This window comes from Hydra vulgaris, chromosome 04, assembly GCF_038396675.1.
Source record: "Hydra vulgaris chromosome 04, alternate assembly HydraT2T_AEP".
Taxonomy (NCBI): Eukaryota; Metazoa; Cnidaria; class Hydrozoa; order Anthoathecata; family Hydridae; genus Hydra; species Hydra vulgaris.
The window spans coordinates 28,845,001-28,868,126 of NC_088923.1; the positions used below are offsets into that span (position 1 = coordinate 28,845,001).

Here is a 23,126-nt window from a genome sequence, read left to right on the forward strand (position 1 = left end):
ATATATTTTTTCAAAAGTTAATATTTTTTTTTGAAATTTTCAATTGAACTTTTAGAATTAAAAAATAAATAATTTATAATCAGTGGAAGTTTAATATTTTTTAATTAAAGCAAATCACTTCAAATTAATTTATTATTAAATGGTGGTGTTTTTATATTTTTATAATTAGTTAGTCTTTGGTATTTTTGTGGATGTGTAAATACAAGTTTTTTAAATTTTATGCACAGTAATTATTCTGTAAATATGTTTTTCATATTTTATGCACATATTAATAAATAATGTAATCATGAATGCATTGTAAATAAGTTATGTTTTCAATGTTTTTAACAATTGCTACTTCACAAAAAAAAGTTCTGAAGAATTTTTAAATAACTTTTTATAGATAATTTTTTCATTTTTAAATTAAAAAAATCGAAAGCTTTATAAGTATTAGTAATTAGTGTTATCTAAACATTTTAATTTATTATGTAATTATTTTTATATAATTTTTTTTATGTTACAATAATTATTCTACTTTTTACATTTAAAATAGTTTATTAATATTTTATTATTTATTAATTTATATAAAAGTTTATGACTGAATTTTTTATTACTGAGAAGATATTTTAGTTAAAAACTATGAAGTTTGCATGCAGTTAAACACATCTAAGAATGCCTTCACACCAGAAAGTTATTCAAGTGTATTTACATAAACATGATATAGCACACCTTTTTGAGGTACTTTTTAAAAAGTTTATTATTATTGTTATTATTACTATAATAACAATAATAACAATAATAATAACAATAAAAATAATAATAATATTAATAACAATAATAATTATTATTATTATCATCAATTATTATTAATGTTTTGATATTATTGCTATAATTATTGTTTGTTATTTTATTATTATTGTTTGTTTATTTTATTATTATTGTTATTAAGTTGGGATTTTGCTTATGGGATTATTGTTATTAAGTTGAAATTTTTTAAAAAAGCAGATTTTCATTTTAGTTGTTATTATTCAAAATATTATGTGATTCATGTGATTAGAAGTAATATATATGTATTATTCATGAAGTTTGTATATGATATTAACCAATATTCACTAATTTTCAAAATATGCTCTTCAAAACGATTTTAATAAGCGTAAAAAATATTTAAAATATAACTTGGATTTTGCTTTTACCAAAATTGTATAATTTCCATGACTTAATTGTTTTTTAATTAAAAGAATTAAAATGTTTTAAGTCTAGTTAAATAAAAACAAGATGTAAAATCAACACAATTTATATAAAACAATAAAAACAATACAAAATTAAAACAAGTTATATGAATGAAATTAATCAAAATAAGTTATAAACCAATGAATGAAATTAATCAAAACAAGTTATAAAAACCAATGAATAAATTGATCAAGAATAATCTTTAGGTGAAAAAAATTCATTAGCTAGCAAGGTCATTCATTCTAAGGTTAAGTTTTTCTTTTCTTTTAATTGACATCATTTGTTCTCTAGTTTAGATTTTTCATTATGCTTGTAGTATTGTTATGTTATTATTTAATTTTATTATTTAAAATTCTTTATTTACATTTTTACTGCTGTTTATTAGGAAATTTTCAAAAACCTTTGCGTAATAACGTTTGCATAATAAATATTTAAAAAAATGAGATTTGTAGAGGTAAATGTCATTTAAAATAAGTTAAGAACACTTTTTGGTAAACTATATTTGCAGATATAGTACAAAAAACAAACAAACAACAACATAAAAAGTTCAAAATTGATACATTACCATAAAACGTATCATTCATGCTTTATTTGCGTAAAACATTGCGTAAAAAAGGAATATGTTTACACAATTTTTATTTTATATAAATAAATACAAAAGTTTGATTTATAAATACAAAGTTTACTAATACAAAAAACTAATTTTTAATAATTTACATTTTTTCTTTAAATTACTACATATTGAATTTAGCCTCTTAAACTTACTTGCTGCCCATTTTTTCTGCCATTCAAGGGGAGATTTCACCATTATTTTGGTGAACAAATTGCACCCTTCCAACTCCCCCCACCCCTTAACAAGTTCTTTTCCACTAACATTTTATTCAACCAAGTTAAACTAAGCTTCTTTTCAAGCAAGGTAAGCAAATTATCTGAAATTTTAATCTGAAAGCTAGCAAGCTATTGATTTAAATAAGTTTTTTTTTACTTATTGCTAACAACATTTTAAAGCCCACTACATTTAATGCAGTTTTAATAATCAATAAATTTATCTAAAATTTAAACATGAAAAATTAGATGATCTAAAATATGAAATTTATGTCAATATAAAATATGAAACATTAAAAAAGAAGTTTTTTTAAAAAAAAAAAAAAGAAAAAGAGTTTTAAATAAAGTAAATAAAGTAATAACTTTCCTTGTTGTTTTTAAAAACATTCATCATTTAAAAACAGCCATCATTTAAAAACAGTCATCATTTAAAACAGCCATCATTTAAAAACAGTCATCATTTAAAAACAGTCATTTAAAAGCAGTCATCATTTAAAAACAGACATCATCTAAAAACAGTCATCATTTAAAAACAGTCATCATTTAAAAACAGCCATCATTTAAAAACAGTCATCATTTAAAAACAGCCATCATTTAAAAACAGTCATCATTTAAAAACAGTCATCATTTAAAAACAGTCATCATTTAAAAACAGTCATCATTTAAAATTCAAGCTGGCATTCAGGCTGGCATAGAATCATTTATTCCCTCACGACAATTCCAGGTCAAGCCTCACTCTCCTCCATGGTTTTCTTCACATTGTGCTGCTGCGATTGCCAATCGAAACCGTTACTTCCATATCTATAAGTAAAACAATTCTCTAGGAAACAGACATCTGTTTATTATTGCTAGAAACCATAAAGAGGTTTTGTCTAATGCCAAAGCGTGCTTTTCTCAGGTCATGAAATCTCGTATTTCATCACAAAAACTAGGCTTTCGTGACTTCTAGAGAATCTTTAATTGTATCAACAATAAAGGCAAATCTGTAGTTCCACCTCTATATGTATTATATATTGTATGGTTCAGACTTTGTCACCTCACCTAAAAACAAAACTGAATTATTTGCTAAGAACTTTTCATCAATATCATCTCTTGATTCCACTAGTTGCGTTCTATCTGATATAGCCAACAAACAGGTTGATCCATTGCTTGATCTTTGTATCACTCCAGCTTCTGTATCTAAAGTGATTTCCTGCTTAAACTCTTCTACAGCTTGTGACCGGGACAACATACCTATTTTAGTCTTGCAGAAGTGTTTTCGGGAGCTGTTGTCTATACTTTCAAAACTATTCAACAAGTGCTTATCAGAGACTTGTTTTTCAGCCTGCTGGAAAGTGGCATCTGTTATCCCTATTTTCAAAAATTCTGGAGAGTGATCTGATTCGTCTAACTACTGCCCCATTAATCTTCTTGCTATCATAAGCAAGGTTTTTGAATCTTTAATTAACAAACACTTAATTTCTCATCTTGAATCTAATAACTTACTTTCTGATCATCAATATGGATTTTGATTTTCTCGTTCTACAGCTGATTTACTAACAGTAAAAACTGATAGGTTTTATTGTGCATTAGATTAAGGTGGAGAGGTTAAGGCCATTGCTCTTGACATTTCTAAAGCTTTTGATAAAGTTTGGCATGCTGGTCTTCTCCATAAGCTTTCTTCTTATGATGTATCTGTCAACATCTTTAAGATTATTGAATCCTTCCTTTCCAATCGTAGTATAAATGTTGTCCTCGATGGACAGCACTCTTCTTCTTATTCTGTAACTTCAGGGGTTCGTCAATCCTTGGCCCTATACTCTTTTCAATTTATATTAATGATCTTCCAGATGTTTTTACATCTAAGGTGGTATTGTTTGCTGATGATACTACTATTTATTTTTGTCATGATAAGAAGCCAACACTCTCTGATTGCTTGGAAGGGGCATTTGAGCTTGAAAAGAATCTCATTTCTGCTACAGCTTGGGGCGCACAGTGGCTGGTGAACTTCAATTCAGATAAAACTCAATTTTTTTCAGCCAATTATTATCGCAATAATTTAGATCCTCCTATATTTATGAACAGTAATGTACTCGATGAGTCATCCACTCTTCATATTCAAGGATTAGAGATGTAATCTTAGCATTTACTAAGGTTGCATCTCTTAATTGAGCTCGACACTTTCTTACTTCGGATTCTATTCTCTATCTCTATAAATCTCAAATCTGGCCTTGTATGGAATACTGTTACCATATTTGGGGTAGATTGTCTAATGATGTCCTTTTTCTTTTAGACAAGGTGTAAAAAGGCATTGTAAACTTAGTTGGACCTGCTTTTGTAGCCAACCTCCAACCATTATCATATCGTCATAACGTTGCTTCTCTTTCTCTTTTCTACAAATACTATAGATGACACTGCTCTAAAGAGCTAGAGTCTCTTGTGCCATTTACTAAAATCATCTTGCTTTCCTGATTCATATAATTTGCAATCCTTTAAGTCATCCGTCAATCATTATCTTGCTTTACAATCTTCATCTTTTCTCTTCCAGTAACTTCCAACTCTAATTAGTGGTTGCTTGCAGCCTTGTTGGAGGCGAAGATGTTTTTTTTTTTTAAAAAAAAAAAATTGTTTTTCAAATGTCAAAAAGCGAGAATACTAATTGGTATTTGTTTGTAAAAATTTTTTTTTAAAAAAAACAAGTTTTTCATGTAAAAAAATAGCTCCAAAATCTTGTGAGCTTGTGCATTGTTAGTTTACTGAACTTTTTAAATGAAATTTTTAGGAGCCTATTACTTTTTTTTAAGTTTACTATACTTTTTTTTAAGTTTTTAAATACATTTTTTAAAACAGCAATCATTATGTTCATTATCTCTAGTAATTTACATTAACATTCAAAATTGGGCAATATGAAAGAAAAACTTTCAGACATGTATCAAATGGGGTAAATACATATATTAAAGAAACTATGTTATTCTTTTATTTAACTTATTTCGTCATAACAAAATTTATTAATCAAATAATATTTGTTACATATAAATAACATTTTATTATTTTCCTATTATATAAGTATTGAGAAAAAACATCAAATATAGCAAAAACATTTTTAAAAGCGAAAAAGCATAAAAATGAATAAACAAATTAATGTAATAAATGTAAGAAAAAACATTAACAAGATTTCTCATAGTTCTAGCATATATAGCAAATTAGTTTCTTAATCATATGGGCTGATAAAAATCATAAATAAATTGCTTATTAAAACTGTCAATTGTTGTTAAATCGTTATAAAAGATGTTTTGTTCAACAATGTCTTTGAAAACAAAGTATACCAAAGTTGTTTAAAATTTTATAAAACAAAATTTTTATTTTTAATTTACTTTTTTTAATTATTAAATTTTCTAGTTTATTTAATTTAACTTGAGATTTTGTTACAATTTTGTTTCCTTTTTTTAGGATTTTTTTTTTTTCTTAGTAGATAAGATTAGCTTTTTGCAATGAATTACCAAAACGCTTTATAAGTTAAAAGATGCGAAATGCTGTGGTCAGTTTATTTAAAAAAATTACTTTAAACTTAAACAAACAAGGTGTGCATTGTTTCCCGGGAAGGCTTGGACTTGTAAAAGTATTTTTTGAAAAATCTCTATAAGTTATATTCTTGCTATGCAATAAAGTATCAGTAGAATTCAAAAAATACGGTTGTGTATACATATTATTTTTAAGTAAATATATTATATATATTTTTTTCAATTTTATGCTAATCTGTTATGGTCAGTGTCATCAAATATAATATATAAAATTTTTAAAAAGAAAATTTTAAAAACAAAAACCAACTGTGAGAAATATATACTTATTTTTTTAAATACTAGCATTATTCTAAAATTTAGTAAATTTAAAAACGACCCAAGGTTTTGGTTGTCACAATATCATCAATATCAGGATTAAGAACTCTCTTAGGTTTATCCAGCTCTTGGCAAACACTTTCTCTCTTAATGTCACTTGTCCTGTAAAAAACATCTACTACATCATCAAAAACATCAAAAATATCATCTACTAGTCACTTTGTCCAACCCATATTTTGTGTGCATTTATTTTTAAATAGCTTTAGGTGTTCTAAAGTTATTAGTAATTTGAGTATAATATATAAACTTCATTTTTTTTTATTTTTTTGTTTTTTATATGTAACTGAAAATGAAGTTGAACACACAATTATGTTAATAAAATACAAAAAGTTAAATAAATACCAAAATATAAGTTTAAATTAATAATAATTAATTGTAACATTTAATACAAATGATCAAAGTGCTTCTTAATTCAAAAATACTTAAATTGTTCAATGGTTTTTACAAATTTCAACAAATGTTTTCACAAGTTCATGAGCCACTGAACTTTGGTTGGCTGAATCCTAAGACTTTGGCAGTCATTCCAGAATACAGGATAAGAAAAAAAAGGGAATCACAGCATGGCAACCGAAGCTCTTTTCAATTGATAAAACTGCTTATTGTTCAAGATATTTAGAAATGTGAGAGCTTCCAGATGTTTTAATTGTCTCAGCTAAATAGACATCACTAGTTTTAGCTTTAATTGTAACACAATGGGTCCTTGTGAACATATGACCAAGCATCCTTTGCCTTATTTACAATCTCCTTTCTTGCCCCTTACAATGTTCTTTCTTGTTGGACCATCATAGCCTGATCTCAACATCAACAAAAAACTTTGGAGTTCTGGATGTTAGACTTACAGAAATGATGAAATTTTTGCAAAAGTAATGCAGAATCAAAAATAAGGTCTGTGTATCTACTTGCTCACTTAGAACCTATTGCTTTTGCACTTGATAAAGCACAAAGTGACAAATAAAAAATAACTAGTAGTATTTGGAGGAATTTAGAAAACAAACTTCAGTGTAAAAGTAATAATGCTGTCCAAAAGAAATTCAAAATATGACACAAAAAAATTGAAATGATAAAAGTCATATGCTTATTTTCTTCACCCTTATTAACAAAGTCAAATGTTGAATGAAGTTAAAAAAATAATGCATTGAAATATGCTAATCTTCAATACCCACATATCATTCTTACAGTTATAAAATTTAGTAGTAGGTCATACCCATTCCTGATATTTAAATTTAGCTTGGGAAGGGAACAAAAATTGTCAAGAATTGCGTGGCATAATTTGTGGACGATCCCTTAAAGTAAAATGTTGGTTATTAATTTTTATTATCTTATTTATTTGTTAAATTAATCTTTGAATAAACATGCAATTGCAACAACTATAAATGTTATCCCATCTACCATTTTTCATCAAGAGGAGGCACCAAGTTGATATCAATTACCATTGACTGTTTTAATATGCTAATTAAATTGGAAAAAATTACTTTGTTATCACTAAATTTAACTAGAGCCTTTAAAAAAAAAAAGAAATACAAAGATATAAATATATATATATATATATATATATATATATATATATATATATATATATATATATATAAAAATTTGACAAACAATTTTTCATAAACTATAAGCTAAACAATAATTTTTTTTTGTCAAAGTCTGCCTGCCTCAACCAAACCCTTAATCAATTTAGCAGCACTCCCTTGTTGCAGCAGGCTATAAGATAGTTGATGTAGCAACACTTCCTTGTAGCAGCAGACTATAAGACAGTCAATGTAGCAGCACTCCCTCGTTGCAACAGACTATAAAATGTTGCAACACTCCTCGCATGTTTTACAATAAACGAATATAAGTTAAAACATTCAGAATGTTTTTATTTAAAAAAAATAAAAACATTCAGTATGTTTTTAAAAACATTCCAGTCTCTTAGGGTGGGTTTTTGTGTGTTTTTTTAAAAAAAACAATGAATTTAATTAGTTTCCTCAATAAAATTAATGCGTTTTGTTATTATCTAACCTTAATTTTGTTATACTTGATATCATAGAGTAGCTAAGTGCTGTTTTTTACCACAAACGGTTAATGATCTTTACTATAGGTAAATTTTGAATGTAAAAATATTAGTGATTAAAGATTTTTTAAAAATATTTTAGCATGGTTTTTTTAAAATAAACTCGATATGTTTAAATGACCAGTATTAGAATTTCTTTAAAGAATGTATTAAAAAAGCTGTAAAAATTAGAAAAAAATTTAAATTAGAAAAAAATGTTTCACAATTCAGTCAAATGCAACATTCTTCTTAATAGTTTTTCTAGAAAGCGTTACAATGCTTGAATAAATAAATATCAGAAAAACAACTTGCTGACAATTGTTTTTCTGATGTATTTATGATATAATACAAAACATTACAGTTTAAAACTTAAAATACTATCACTAAAACATAATCAATTTCATTTAATCCATGAGCTGTTTATCTAATTATCAAAAAAGCCTGCAAAGTTGCTTATTACATAACATATATACATACATAACATATATACATACATAATATATATATATATATATATATATATATATACATAACAAACATATATGGTAAGTATAAAAATATTTGTGGGTTTTCTTCAAAATATAAAATAAAAAAAGAATTTGCTAAATAGCCTGAATTTAGATAAAAAATAAAAAGCCTATGCAGGAATCCTGGATAGCTTTTGGAGCCACCACTCCCCTGATTAATGCATGTATATTTTGTACACTCCACTGCAAACACTGCTACATCAGTTAATTTATGTACGCATTGATGGATTTGTTTTATGAAACTTTGAAAAATAAAAATAAAAATAACTCAAAAAAATAACAAACTCTAAATAATAATAGTTAAAAAAACAACAATAATAGTTAAAAACTTTAAAAAACGTTAAAAAAATGTTCTTAGTAAAAGGAGTTGCACCTGAAACCTTGTCAACTGCACCTCATTATTGGAGAAACATAATACCCATAATGCTATGCCAACCTATCAACCTACATAAAAAAATTATAGTATTTAAACATTATTTTCATACAAACAATATTTCCACTGTGTAGTCATTATTTGTATGTGTGACTTTCATTTAGTTAATTAACAAAATAGAAAAAGTCAAAGTTTTTATTTCCCAAAGTCTTTAATTAAACCTAAAATCTAAAATTAAGATTAAAAAATTAATTAATGCTTCAAGTTCAATGAAAATCACAGTGCAAAAGAGTAAATGGTTTTTTTAAAAGCTCTAATTGTAGGGAGTAGTGAATGTAAACAAACTCAAGTTCAATCTATAAAATTTACCATGAAAGTTTGATCTTCGATAGTTCAAATATTTATAGATCAAACTAGAGTTTGTTTACAATCACTACTCTCTACAATTAGATTTTTTAAGTTGTAAGTCATATCATAGATCATTTAATGACCTATTTTTTTTTTTTTTAGTTATTCACCTCCTCAAAGCCAAGAAGGCCACTACTCTATAACTCTGAAACACGAACCTCGACAAACAAGGCCGCTGCGCGGAGAAACAAGTTGAGCGCGGTACTATCAGGGACTTGGTGGGGATCAAACTTGGATTATTATATGACTTACTCGAACTCGGATATTATTATTCGGATATGACTTACTCGAACTCGGATGAACTCAGATATTATATGACTTACAACTTTTAGAAACTTCTTTTCACTTTACAGTACCCATTTTAGTATCTCACATTTTTGGCGTCAAAAGTTTTTTACAAATAAGTTTTTATAAAACAAAACTTTCATATCAATTTAAAAATTTTCAAGCATGATATATTCTTAAATACACAAAATACACTTATGTTTCTGGAATTTTTCTGGATATTTAAAAAAAAAAATTTTCTGAATTTTTTTCTAGATATTTCTGTGAAAAAAATTTCCGTGTTTTTAAAATATGATCTAAATGATCAGTGGGTGTAATGCTAGTAGCAAGACAATTGCTATAGAATATGATGGCGTAAAAATCGAAGATGTAGCTAGGATAAACCTAGTCGTTAAGTAGGACATAATGCTAATTAAATGAAGACTTTCTCTACTACTTTATTTAGTGCTTCAACACGACTTTCTTTACTGCTTCAACATGTTGTTCATGTTAGGGTTCGGACTATTGTAATTGTAATTGTAAAAATTAAATACAATAACACATTACTAGACAATAAATCTGTATTGTAATACCAGAGATGTAATTTATTTATTCATTATTTATTGTTATTGTATTGCTGTGATTAAAAACAATTACAACAACTATTGTATTGTTTTTTTCCTAACAATACATTAAAGTTTTAAAACTATTGTATTGTATTGCTGTGATGTAAAACAATTACAATAACTTTTTTATTGAATTGCTGGGATAAAAAACAATTACAATAAATATTTTGGTGTATTGTATTACTATTTCAAAGTGCAATAGCCATTGTACTTTAAATTATTTAGATTCGTTTTCCATGTATTTATTATTATTTGGGCACTACAAAATTCAGAGGTGCTTGTAAAGCTCATTTTTAGCAGTCATTTATATATATAAATTTTATTTATTTTGAGAAGTGAAGTGAAGCCAGGAAAGCCAAAGAAGTATATATATTAAGTATACTTAATAAATATTAGGTTCAAGGGCGCTCATGGCACCCATTTTTAGCAACCATTTACATATATAAATTTTATTTATTTTGAGTTCAATAATATAACTGTTTAAATAATAATTTATTTAGAATTAACATTAATTAATATTCATTTAAAATCATACAAATATATAACTTATCATATGCTTGTAATTAAATAATTATTTACTTCATGAAGTGAATTTTTTTGTAATTTTGTCTAAACTGATATTGAAATGTTTCACCGGATGATTATAATGGTGGGTGACATCTAAACTAATCGATTAACTACATAAAGTGAAAACAATTTTTTTTTCAATAGAATTAACACCTAATGTGTAATTAATTACAGCATTATGGAATCAGAGAACCATTGACCTGGGTAATTATCGATAAGATAATTATCCAGCTCTAAAAATTAGTTTAAAATTATGAACTATTTTTTTTTTGCAAAAAAATATTGTTCTTGATTTATGTAACAAAATTCTTGTAACTAACTTGTAAACTTTGCAACTAGATCCAAAAGTCCAGTTACTTTGTGAAACACATACAACCAGAAAAGCCTCAGGGAAACTTAAAACAAAGTTATATTAGAGTAAGTGTTATTTGAGTAAGTTTCGAAACAATTGGATAGGTGCCTAATGTAAAAGCAAATAAAAAGTGAAAAAAATGTTAGTAATTGATCATGTCTATCCCCAGCAGTAAAAGAAGTACAGGTCAGATCAAACTCACTTTTATAGAGTTATATAAAGTTTGCAACAAGGATGAATGATGTTCAGTAAATAATATAAAAATAGAATCAATAATTATATATTAGTTGTACCCTATTTCAAGGTCACTTATCTTGGAGACTGGGCTGTTAAAACATTTATTAAATTTTGATATTACAATACATTTTTTTTTCAGATATTGTTATTGTATTATGAAGATGAATTGCAATACAATATTTATTGTTATTGTATTACAGTATTAAAATAATTGTAAATCAAAAGTATTGTTATTGTTTCTAAAAAAGTTAATACAATAGCAATAATTTTCATTACAATTACAATAGTCTGAACCCTAGTTCATGCTGTATTTTTTAATTTAATTAAAAAATACAGCATGAATATCGTCTTGAAGTGGATTCTGTCTTAAACTGATGTATTGATAAGTTCCAAAAATTTGGTTAAATCTGTATAAATGTTTATGGAAATATGTTAAAAGTCTATGTAGGGTAAATATAGCAGATAAAATTTGCAAATGTCTTTCAAAGCATCATTTTGGCCTTAATCGGATAATGTTTACAGTGAAACAAAAAATCTCACAAAGATTTAGAAAAGACCTTGAGATATGTTAATGAATTGGGTTCCGTGTTTTGGGAGCATGGACAACCATAAAAACTATTGATAGACAATGGAGTGGTGTTTAGATCTGCGGTGTGATGAGTGGTGTGTAGTCTGTGCATGCAGACCATCAGGAAATTGGATTCTTGAGTGTAACTGCCACACAGTTAAATATACAGAACCGATGGCATAAATATGTCTTTTACAAGCAGTATTTTGGTGTAATGCAACACCAATGATAGAATGGGAGAACAAGTTTGCGCTCAAGGACTAAGAAATAAAAAAAAACAGGACAAAGAAAAAAAAAAAACATTCACTATGAGGGTATAGAAGTCATAATATCTTTCCGTTGATCAGATGATCATTTTAATTGACTATTTGAGATTTATTTGAATAAGCTATTATATATTTAATAGTTTAAATATGTCATGAGCTTTTTTTGTACATAATTATGCCCTTGTGTGTTTTGTTGATTATGGCAAATGTATTTAAATATGCCCCAAGAATTTTTTCTGATTATGGCAAATGTATTTAAACATGGCCTAGGGAGTTTTGTTGGTTATGGCAAATGTATATATGCTCTAGGGAGTTTTATTGATCATGACAAATATATATATGCTGTAGTAAGTTTTGTTGGTTATGGCAAATGTATAATTGCTCTTGGGATTTTTGTTAATTATGGCAAATGTATATATGCTCTAGGGAGTTTTGTTAATTATGGCAAATGTATGTAAGTTGTATGAAAAAGTATGAAAAGTTCAAAAGTAAGTAGAGATGCTGTTTTTAGTATAATTTGAACTACAACAAAAATAAATAAATCATGTCTGCCAAAGTTGAACTAAAAAGAAAAATACTAAAAATCGGATTGTCATTGGTTCAAAACTTTTATGAGGAAATAATGGTTGATATCATTTTTTGAGGGAACTAAGCCCCTATAGAGAAGTTTGTTTTAGAAGTTTAATTTATGACCTAATAATATAAGGCAATTCTTAATTCTCAAATCTGGTTTATGCAATAACTATTTAGCAATTTTTTGGGTTTAAATTTTTCCATTAAATGATTACTTTAAATCATTTCACTAGATCAAATCACCTAGGCTAAAATCTTGAACTAGTCACTGTAATTTATAGCCAAACAATATTATTGTATGTTTATTATACATCATAATTTTATTGATTTTATAGCAAGTATTATTTAATGTTTTTTAGGATATGATGGCCAAATTAGTAAAAGAAATGCCTAATGAACCTGTTGTTTATTTAATCAAATTGTTGCAAAATATACAACCTAAAAAAGTAAGTTTTTCTATAGATAATTTTAATTTAATTTATATATATATATATATATATATATATATATATATATATATATATAATATATATATATATATATATATATATATATATATATATATATATATATATATATATATATATATATATATATATATATATATAATATATATATTATAATAATATGTGTATATAATAATAAATATATACACATTATTGTAATATATATATATTATAATAATATGTGTATATATTTATTACAATGGTAAATAGAGCAGAATTTTTTGGCAATAGATATGGAAGTTATGGTTACAATTGTAAGTTGCAGCAGCACAACAAGAAAAGCCATGGAGAAGAGTGAGGCTTGACTTGGAATCATCATAAAAAGTTACATAAGAAGCACATTTATCAGCAGGAAGACAAAATATTTCTACCTAAGGACTATCACAAAGAAGATCACATTAAAGTCCCAGTCAACCTTAAAGTAGTTAAAAGAGGTACAATGATAGGGGGATTCTGATGATCAAGAAGAATGAGGTAATAGTTTTAGAGAGACAAAACCGTGATCAGAAGCATCTAAGGGTGAATTGTGAAGAAACTGATCACTGACTAGGATCAGTTTCTTCACAATTCACCCTTAGATGCTTCTGATCACAAGAGAAAGTAAATGATTCAGATTTTCAGGAAAGTTTGAAAGTTGATTGTTTGTGTTAGAGATTAAGAAAGGCAAAAGTTATTGGCTATAACACCTGCAGAGTTACTGACACCAGAGCCAAGCCAATCAGTTTGATGAGCATAAATTGCCAACAACAACAATATTGGCTTGATCAGAAATGACATCGTGAAGCGTGCAGTATTAAGATAAAGGAGAGCCATGTAGAACAAAGAGAAAGGTGATAGAGTGAAGTGGTGATAAACGAAAGCACATAAAATAATAGTCTGCGGATTCAAACCTAATAAATGGGTGAAATCTTAAAAATGTAAATGCCCAGGCCAACCATGTGAATATTGGAGTCTTCACAAATTATAGGAAGATAACCATCAGCACTAAGATCAAAAGTTGAACTCAAAGTAGTTATTAGTTAGGAATTAAATATTATATTAATATTGAAAAAATTGGTAACACCAACTTTACAACAACAACTTACAACGTCCTTAAAACAAAAACCATTAACAACCTAAATTAGAAAAGTAGAAAATTTATTCAACTTTTTATTTATTCAATAATTTTACCTATGCTAAACAAACTATTTAGTATATCATATTTGAGTCAAAATTTGTATTTCTAAAGTATTGAGTCCTATGTATTTCGGAATGGGAAATTCAATTTTGATATTTTTTTTGTATAATATTAATGTTCAGCAACCAGGAAATGGGGTTAAGTTTTGATTTTATTAAAAAGTTGATCTTTTTAAATTAAGGTTTGTATAAAACCATCTCTTTTATACAAACCACAGACTGACTCGGTAACTAATTTGACTGCTCTCTCACAACTTTAGGTATGTAATGCTCTTGGGAAGAAATTCTCAATGCATTGAGTTTGACTAATGACAAGTTTGCAGTGAAAACTGGTAATGACTTCTTTTTTCCAATCAAAAGATTCTTCGATGTCACAATCATCAAATTGTTTGCGGAATGCAGTTAAAGTTTTTATATTAATTAGTTTAGTGCTGCTCTCTTCTACATAAAAACCGAGGCAATGGCAACCCTGCTTTTAATCTCTGCATTCTCTGGTTTAAGATTATGCTTAAGATCATATAGAGAGGCATTTCATGCCACAAGTAAACCGTCGGCTGTGAGACTAATTGCCATATTTAAGAGCTGCTAATTAAAGATCAAGGTTTCCTTTTAATATTGCATTTAAATAATTCCATGCAACTAAAGTGTTCATTTGCTTAACAAAATCCTCACTGATATTAACTAAAGGCTTCAGGAGGGCAATTGGCGTAAATTTAATAATTCTTTTAAGTTTATCAACTTTAGAAAATAGTTTACCAACTGCTCTACACTATCCTTTAGCTGTAGAAGTTGGCCCATTAAGAATTTTCACAATATGATGGAATCATTTGAATCATTTTGCTTATTATAATTTTCTCGTTTTTCTAGTATTGAGCACTCCTCACTATCACCGATTTTATAGCTATCACTGACTTATGTCTATATTATGACTGTATTATGACTGTAATTTATGTGAATGTTTTCTGATGCCACTATGTTAGAAGGTATGAAAATTTTTCTGTTACCCTTCTTTAAAAAAATACTCATCTTTTCAACTGTGTTTCTGATAAACTTGATCATGCTTTTTCTTTTTTTGCAAATAACCCACACAGAATAACCCACTTTTAAACATTTGAATCCCTTTTTTCAAAGTTATTTCTCACTTCTCTACAGCTTGAAGTTTGGGTAATATTCCTGTAACTGTCTTACAATAGATTTCTACAGAACTCACTACAGGCCTTAGGTCAGATGACGTGCTTTGACAGTAATTGGAAAATAAACATTAAATTTTAAATAAAATAAAATTTTAGATTATTTTATAATAGATTTATACAGAACTCACTACTGGCCTTAGGTCAGATGACGCGCTTTGACAGTAATTGGAAAATAAACATTAAATTTTAAATAAAATAAAATTTTAAATTATTTTATAAAATTGAACATAAAAAATAAATAAATATATAAATAAAATCTTTTTTTTTTGAATACATCTGCAAAACCGTAAATCTTTTAAACGATTACTATTTGTTTACAAAAATAAATGTTTTATAATATATATTTTTTAAATTGTCAAAATTTTGAAAGTTTATTATAAATTATAGATTTTATTAGTATATTCTTATTTTTTATTTAAAAAGTATGTATTTTTTATGTAAATGTAATTTTTATAAAAAAATAAATTTATTTTAAGCTCTTCTTTAAAATAGTTTAATAGGAGTAATGATAGCAATTTTAACCTAAATATCCTAACTTATTAAAACATGGTTTAATACTAGTAAATATATGTACTAACTTATTAAAACATGGTTTAATACTAGTAAATATATGTCCTAACTTATTAAAACATGGTTTAATACTAGTAAATATATGTCCTAACTTATTAAAACATGGTTTAATACTAGTAAATATATGTCCTAACTTATTAAAACATGGTTTAATACTAGTAAAATCAGTTTAATGAAAGTCATCTGTGTATATATATATATATATATATATATATATATATATATATATATATATATATATATATATATATATATATATATATATATATATATATATATATATATATATATATATATGTATACACAGATGACTTTGATGTAATGTTTTTTTTACATTCACTTTTTTTTTTAAATTTCGATTTTTTTTCAAGAATCTAAATAAACTTAGAAAGTATAATAGAAAAATTATGAACTATAATAAATATTTTTACCTAGTCACCCATCCAAAAAATTGATCATTTTCTCGTTTTTCTAGTATTGAGCACTCCTCACTCAAATTCTCTTTGACTTTAGTTATAGTCTTCTATATTTGTGGATAAAGTTTTATTATTATTATATTGTGACAAGTAATTAATTTTTTTTTCTTAATAAATATAATTTAATATTTGAGTATTACATAAGTCATATGTCACGCACTATTAACCCCCTTAGAGTTTATCTTCGTGAAAATCAGAAAGTGTTTTTAGAGGAGCAGAAAGTTTTGAGCAATGGTTTTAGATTCTACTGCTCAATAACAAAACTTACTGCATGTGTGAAGCACACCTAACTACATTTTTATGCATTTTTAATTTATGACCTCTTGCTCGACCATTAGTATTAAAATATTCAATTCGGTTATGCAAATTTATTTCATCAATTCGTTTTACTAGCTTGAATATTTGGATTAAATCACCCCGCTTTATTGATGAAATGTATAATAAATTTATATCACTGATTATATAGCTATCACTAACCATATCAATATTTTAATTATTATTTATATCTGTTCCAACATCCATATTTTTATATATTTATATAAGAGTTAAATGTTTTTGATGACTTATAAGCTTTCTTTTTATTGTCAATTGAGTCTTGCTTGATCGATTGACTTTAGCGCAAGAACCAAAGCTTGTCAGTTTCTTTAACATCCAGGCCAAACTCTTGCATAAATGAAACATCCAGTCCAAACTCTTGCATAGATGAAACACTTATTTTTCTTGCTAGGTTTTAATCCAATAAGCTTTTTTTGTGGAATTTTGAAGTTTAAGTCACATTTGCAATGAGCAGAGTCATCACAAGATTCTTTTCAAGTGACATCATTCTCGCTGCAGTAAACAATTCCGCATTTGCTAAAAGCAATGTCTAAAAGTTTATCAAATTTAGGTTCCCAGTGTACCTTATTGGCTTTTTGGGCTTTGTGTAGAGCTATCTTAGAGTATGCAGACCTCTGCTGAATCTTAGTTCTATGGCATAATACTACAAACTATTAGCTCTTTAAAATCTGTGTTAAAAATAAATCATCATTCTACAATAATTTCCTCAGCAACATTAGAAGAAATTTTTTGCACTGTTAAATTACGTGGATTTTTTTCATGAACTAGTATTTTTTCTTGTTGCAGATCAAGAATTTGCTTCAAACATGAGTTCTGCAATTTTGGAAATTTAGTTAGAACAAACTTTCTTAGACCTCTAAGATACTTAGTTAATGTATATAAACTTTCTTAGACCTCTAAGATACTTAGTTAATGTATATAAACTTTCTTAGACCTCTAAGATACTTAGTTAATGTAAAAAAATTTTCTTAAACCTCTAAGATACTTAGTTAATGTATATAAACTTTCTTAGACCTCTAAGATACTTAGTTAATGTATATAAACTTTCTTAGACCTCTAAGATACTTCGTTAATGTATATAAACTTTTTTAGACCTCTAAGATACTTAGTTAATGTATATAGTCTTTCTTAGACCTCTAAGATACTTGCTTAGTGTTAATGTTCTAGTTTTCTTATCATCTAATAATTTTTCTATTTTTTAAATATATATTTGTTAATTTTTTAAATACATTATGAGTTTTGTATTTTAAATATATTATGAGTCTAAAAGATAAGAATGCAGGAAAAATAGCTATTGATTTGAAAATGAATCTATAATAGTTATTATCATATTTATTTGATTATTAACTTATACACAAAATAATATTTTAAAAAACAAAAAACATTTTATTATAATAAAAGATTAATATTATAGATATTTTAAAATAATATTTTAAAAAACAAAAAACATTTTATTATAATAAAAGATTAATATTATCGATATTTTAAAATAATATTTTAAAAAACAAAAAACATTTTATTATAATGAAAGATTAATATTATAGATATTTTAAAATAATATTTTAAAAAACAAAAAACATTTTATTATAATAAAAGATTAATATTATAGATATTTTAAAATAATATTTTAAAAAACAAAAAACATTTTATTATAATAAAAGATTAATATTATAGATATTTTAAAATATTTTAAATTAAAAATAATTATGTACATTTGTAACTTAAATTGTTAAAATTTTGGGAAAAAACATTTTAAACATTTTTAAATAAGAAAAACAAAAAAGATATACTCTACTAGTTAGTGAAACTATTTAGGGAAACAAAACTAAAGTATGAAGATAGAGATATTATTAATAATGTATTAAAGTGTTGTAGAGTTTAAATGAAAAAAAGTTTTAGAATATTAGTAATATGTTTATTGAGCAAATTTTTAAACAAGTGTGTTGAAAAAAAAGAAAGACTTAACTAAACTTTCTTTAATATGTTATTGTATAACAAATTAAATCAAACAAAGTATTATTAAAATTACAAGTCTTGTAATTTTAATAATACTTACAAGGCTGTTGTACTAAAGAGGAAAACAATGTTCTATTTCAAAAAGTTGCTAATATAAGTAATTATGGAAAACAAAATGATATGAAACTCTACTCATTTATTGAAATTATCTAGCAGCTAAAGAATAAATCAATCAAAAGTATAAGTTGAATAAAAATTATCTAATTTTCATACAACTTGATACTTTTGATTTATTCTTTATCAAGTTGTATATAGGAGTCAAATAATTATTTTCAAAATAATTTTTTTAATACAAGATACTTTTAATTAAATTAATTATAATCCTAGCTGGACCAACTAAATAATACTGATAACAAAAAGTCAAGTGTCATTAGAGGAATTATACAATTTTTATGAACAATAAAAGTTTTCTTTTTGCCAGAAAGTTATTGTCATCCCAAAAATAAAACAGTCTTAACCAAAATCTTAATTGTATAGTCTTGTGTATAACACATGTGTGTATAATATATATATATATATATATATATATATATATATATATATATATATATATATATATATATATATATATATATATATATATATATATATATATATATATATATATATATATATATATATATATATATACATACACAGTAATGTGCTTAGTTTACACCAGCTTGACAGAGCCATATGGGTCATTCCATGCCAAGTGGTGCAAATTTTAATGAGGTCCCTCATGGACCATCTCAGATTTTATTGAAATTTTTTGATTTTGTACATATATATGTTAAAAGCATGTTTTGAAAATTTTAGATCAATATCTAATATGGTTCTTGAGAAAACGCTATTTAAGTAGTGGGGTATTTTGCATAAAATTTCACTCTACAAGAAAAAAGGGTTTTTTCATCATTTTTAACAGCCAATAACTTTTGAACAAGTCAGTTTTATACTTCAATTATTATAAGATAGCAAGTGTGCTGTGGATACTTTGAAAAAAGAAAAAAAATTATTTCTGGCATCTTAACTTTTTCCATAATGGCGGGCTAAAGTTGATTTTTTTGTTTTAAGAATAAGTTTTTTTGTGATTTTAAAGACCTTAATCTTAAAAACTAGTTACAAAGTTAATACAAATCAAATTGCCTGCTGATCTACATGTGGTGGATAAACATTTTTAAAAAAATCAGTTGATTAAAGAGCTGCATTCAAAAGTTATAGGTCTCCAAAATGAGTCAGATCGAGATTTTCGTAAAATTGATCTGTGATGCAAAGCATCTGTTACCTAAGATGGCACTTTTTTTTTTTATAAAATTTTTTATACGCATCAATTAAAGACTGTTAATTAATAAAAACCAAAAAAATTAAATGGCGCTTATTTATAACCCCCAAAAGGTAGTCTCTAAAAGTCAGGTAAATTTTCCATAAAAAATTATTACTTTTTAAAAGTTTAGTTATTGTTTCATTTAATTCTATATTACTAGTATGTCAATCTAAAAAGTACTAATAAAACCAAATAAATTGTTGTATTTTAGAACTAATTAATAATAAGTAATATGCCTGAGCTTTCTACTTGCTGTATTGGTAAAGCATTAAATGAACAGTGCTATCTATCTAATAAAAGTAAACGCTACCAAGAACTGTCTAAACTAAACCAAGAGCTTATTTCTTTGAGAAGCAAAATAAATCCCATAGATTTTATTTGTAGCTATCACGAGAAAGTTTACTTGTCGAGGTATGAGAATGAACATCGCAGGTATTGTTGTAATCCGTTGAACAAGCACGCAAAAAATGTGAAAAGTAAGTTTCAATATTTAATATCTTAATTTAATAAAAATACCTTAATAACACTAAATAAATAAAAAAAAAATATTTAATAATTATTTCCGTTATTTTTTAGATTCTCTTAGAGTTATCAGTCTTTCATATGCCAAAGATTTTGGTTTAATACCTGGTCAAAAAATTTGCACTAGTTGCAGAAAAGTTCTGAATTGCAAACATAATACAAAAGAAAATGAACTCCAAGAAAAAGAAATTTATGTTGACAACCATACATTAAAAGAAGATCTTAATTCAAGTATTGCAAGTTTTGGATGCTCACCTCTAAAACTTGTTTCAAAAAAAGATAGAGTTGCATATGGAAAGCGTAAAATTGATAGCGTAAGAGCTCATACACAAAAGGCTGTTGCCAATGTGCTAGGTTTAGAAATAGCTGCACTTTGTGGAATTGAATCACCCTCAAAAAAATGTTTGAAAAAAACAAACACAGATTTAGACAATATTATGACTCAAATTAAGTCAAAATTTGAAAAAACATTGTCAAATTCTGAAAAAATCACACTTCTTACACTCACTTCAGACAGTTGGTCAATAGAGAAAACTCAGAAGTTTTTTTTTACTTCAAAAAGATCTGTAGTACAAGCCAGAAAATTAAGTAAAAAAAGTGGAATACTATCAAAACCTTCTCCAAAATCGGGTAGAAAACTAAGCGAAGATGTAATTACAGAGGTTGTTCATTTCTACGAATGCGATGAATATTCAAGGGTTTGTCCAGGAAAAAAAGATTTTGTTTCAGTTAAAGTAGATAGTAAAAAGCAACATATCCAAAAGCGCCTTCTACTAGTCTATATGAAAGAGCTACATATTGAGTTTAAAAAGAAATATAATTATCTTAAAGTTGGATTTTCAAAATTTTGTGAGCTAAGGCCCAAGTGGTGCATTCCTGTGGGTGGTGCTTCTGGTCTGCATGCAGTTTGTGTTTGCCAGTACCATCAAAATGTAAAGCTCCTTGTACAGAAAATTCCTGGAATTTCTGATTACAAAATCTTATTAAAATTAATGGTTTGTAGCATTGAAAATAGAGATTGTATGCTGCATAGCTGCGATAAATGTCCTGCTAAAAAGGTTTTGTTAGACTACATTGACACTTTGTTTACAGAAAAAGAAATTAGTGAAGTTAACTTTTATCAATGGCAAAAATCAAATTACCAACGTACTTTAGTACCAGCAACTCTACCTTTAGATGAATTTATTGAAATGGTTTATGAACAGTTAGATAGTTTACAAGTGCATCATTTTATATCAAAAAGTCAAGCCACCTACTACCAACATTTGAAAACTAATTTAAAAGAAAATCAAGCTTTGGTTCTTCTTGACTTTGCAGAAAACTATAGTTTTCTAATACAGGATGCAGTGCAAGGTTTTCACTGGAATAACAGCCAAGCAACTGTGCACCCCTTTGTTGCGTATTTTATAAAAGATGGAAAACTTGATAGTCAAAGTTATTGTGTTATATCAGATCATCTGAAACATGGAACAGATGCTGTTCATTGCTTTATCGATAATGTTATTGATAAACTTAAACAATTACAAACATTTGAACACATTATCTATTTTAGTGATGGAGCTGCATCACAATATAAAAATTACAAAAATCTTATCAACTTATGCTACCATAAACACGATTTTAACATGACTGCAGAGTGGCACTTTTTTGCAACATCGCATGGTAAAAGCCCTTGTGATGGTGTTGGTGGAACAGTGAAACGTCTTGTTGCACGAGTCAGTCTACAATCACTAAACGATCCTATTGACACACCAAGCAAAATGTACAGCTGGTGTGTTCAACACGTCAAAGGAATATCTTTTTTTTTGTTGACAAAGTTTCAATAGAAACACATACTACAAACTTCAATTTGGAAGAGAGATATCGTTCTTGTTCGACAATACCTGGGACACGAAACCACCACAGTTTTATCCCAATGTCACTTACCTCAATAAAAATAAGAAGAGTCTCATTTGATATTATTTGCACTAATGTGGATTTTTCTACTTGCAGAATTTATATTAATAAAATTTCCAGTTACTCACCAGGAGAATATGTGGCCTGCGTTTACGATGCTCAATGGTATTTAGGAAATATTCTTAGTATTTCAGAAGAGCATCAAGATCTTAATATGAAATTCATGAAAAAGTCTTTATGTAACAAGTTTACGTGGCCATGCAGAGATGATCTTTGTTGGGTACCTCTAATGCATATTTTATGCAAAGTGCAATCTCTTAAAGTCCAGTCAAACAGTGGATGATTTTATAGTATTGACTTAAAAGAAATCAATGAGATTATTTTGTTATTTGAGAAATTTAACTTTTTGTAAATTTTATTATTT

At 26.3% G+C, this 23,126-nt stretch overlaps 3 protein-coding genes across 5 annotated transcripts in view; all 3 read left to right on the forward strand.

The window, feature by feature from the left end:
* The window catches only part of LOC101241397 (inositol polyphosphate multikinase), a 21,287-nt gene extending 20,982 nt beyond the window's left edge, over positions 1 to 305 (forward strand). The window contains exon 5 of the mRNA XM_065795996.1: positions 1 to 305. This exon is cut by the window's left edge and continues 584 nt beyond it. The gene's annotated coding sequence lies outside the window, so the exon portion shown is untranslated.
* Positions 306 to 572: 267 nt separating this feature from the next.
* LOC136079732 (uncharacterized) overlaps positions 573 to 23,126 on the forward strand; it is a 112,059-nt gene continuing 89,505 nt past the window's right edge. For 2 of the 3 annotated variants that reach the window (XM_065795997.1, XM_065795998.1), the window contains exons 1-2: positions 574 to 717; positions 13,068 to 13,154. In XM_065795997.1, coding sequence (XP_065652069.1) covers positions 652 to 717; positions 13,068 to 13,154 — 153 coding nt within the window. In that variant the 5' untranslated portion in view covers positions 574 to 651. Of the gene's footprint in view, positions 718 to 13,067; positions 13,155 to 23,126 lie in introns of all 3 variants that reach the window. The other variant, XM_065795999.1, reaches the window with a different exon arrangement.
* LOC136079731 (uncharacterized) lies at positions 20,369 to 23,091 on the forward strand. Its single transcript, XM_065795995.1, has 2 exons — positions 20,369 to 20,760; positions 20,861 to 23,091. The coding sequence occupies exons 1-2, from the start codon at positions 20,517 to 20,519 to the stop codon at positions 22,630 to 22,632; spliced, it is 2,016 nt and encodes a 671-aa protein (XP_065652067.1). The 5' UTR covers positions 20,369 to 20,516; the 3' UTR covers positions 22,633 to 23,091.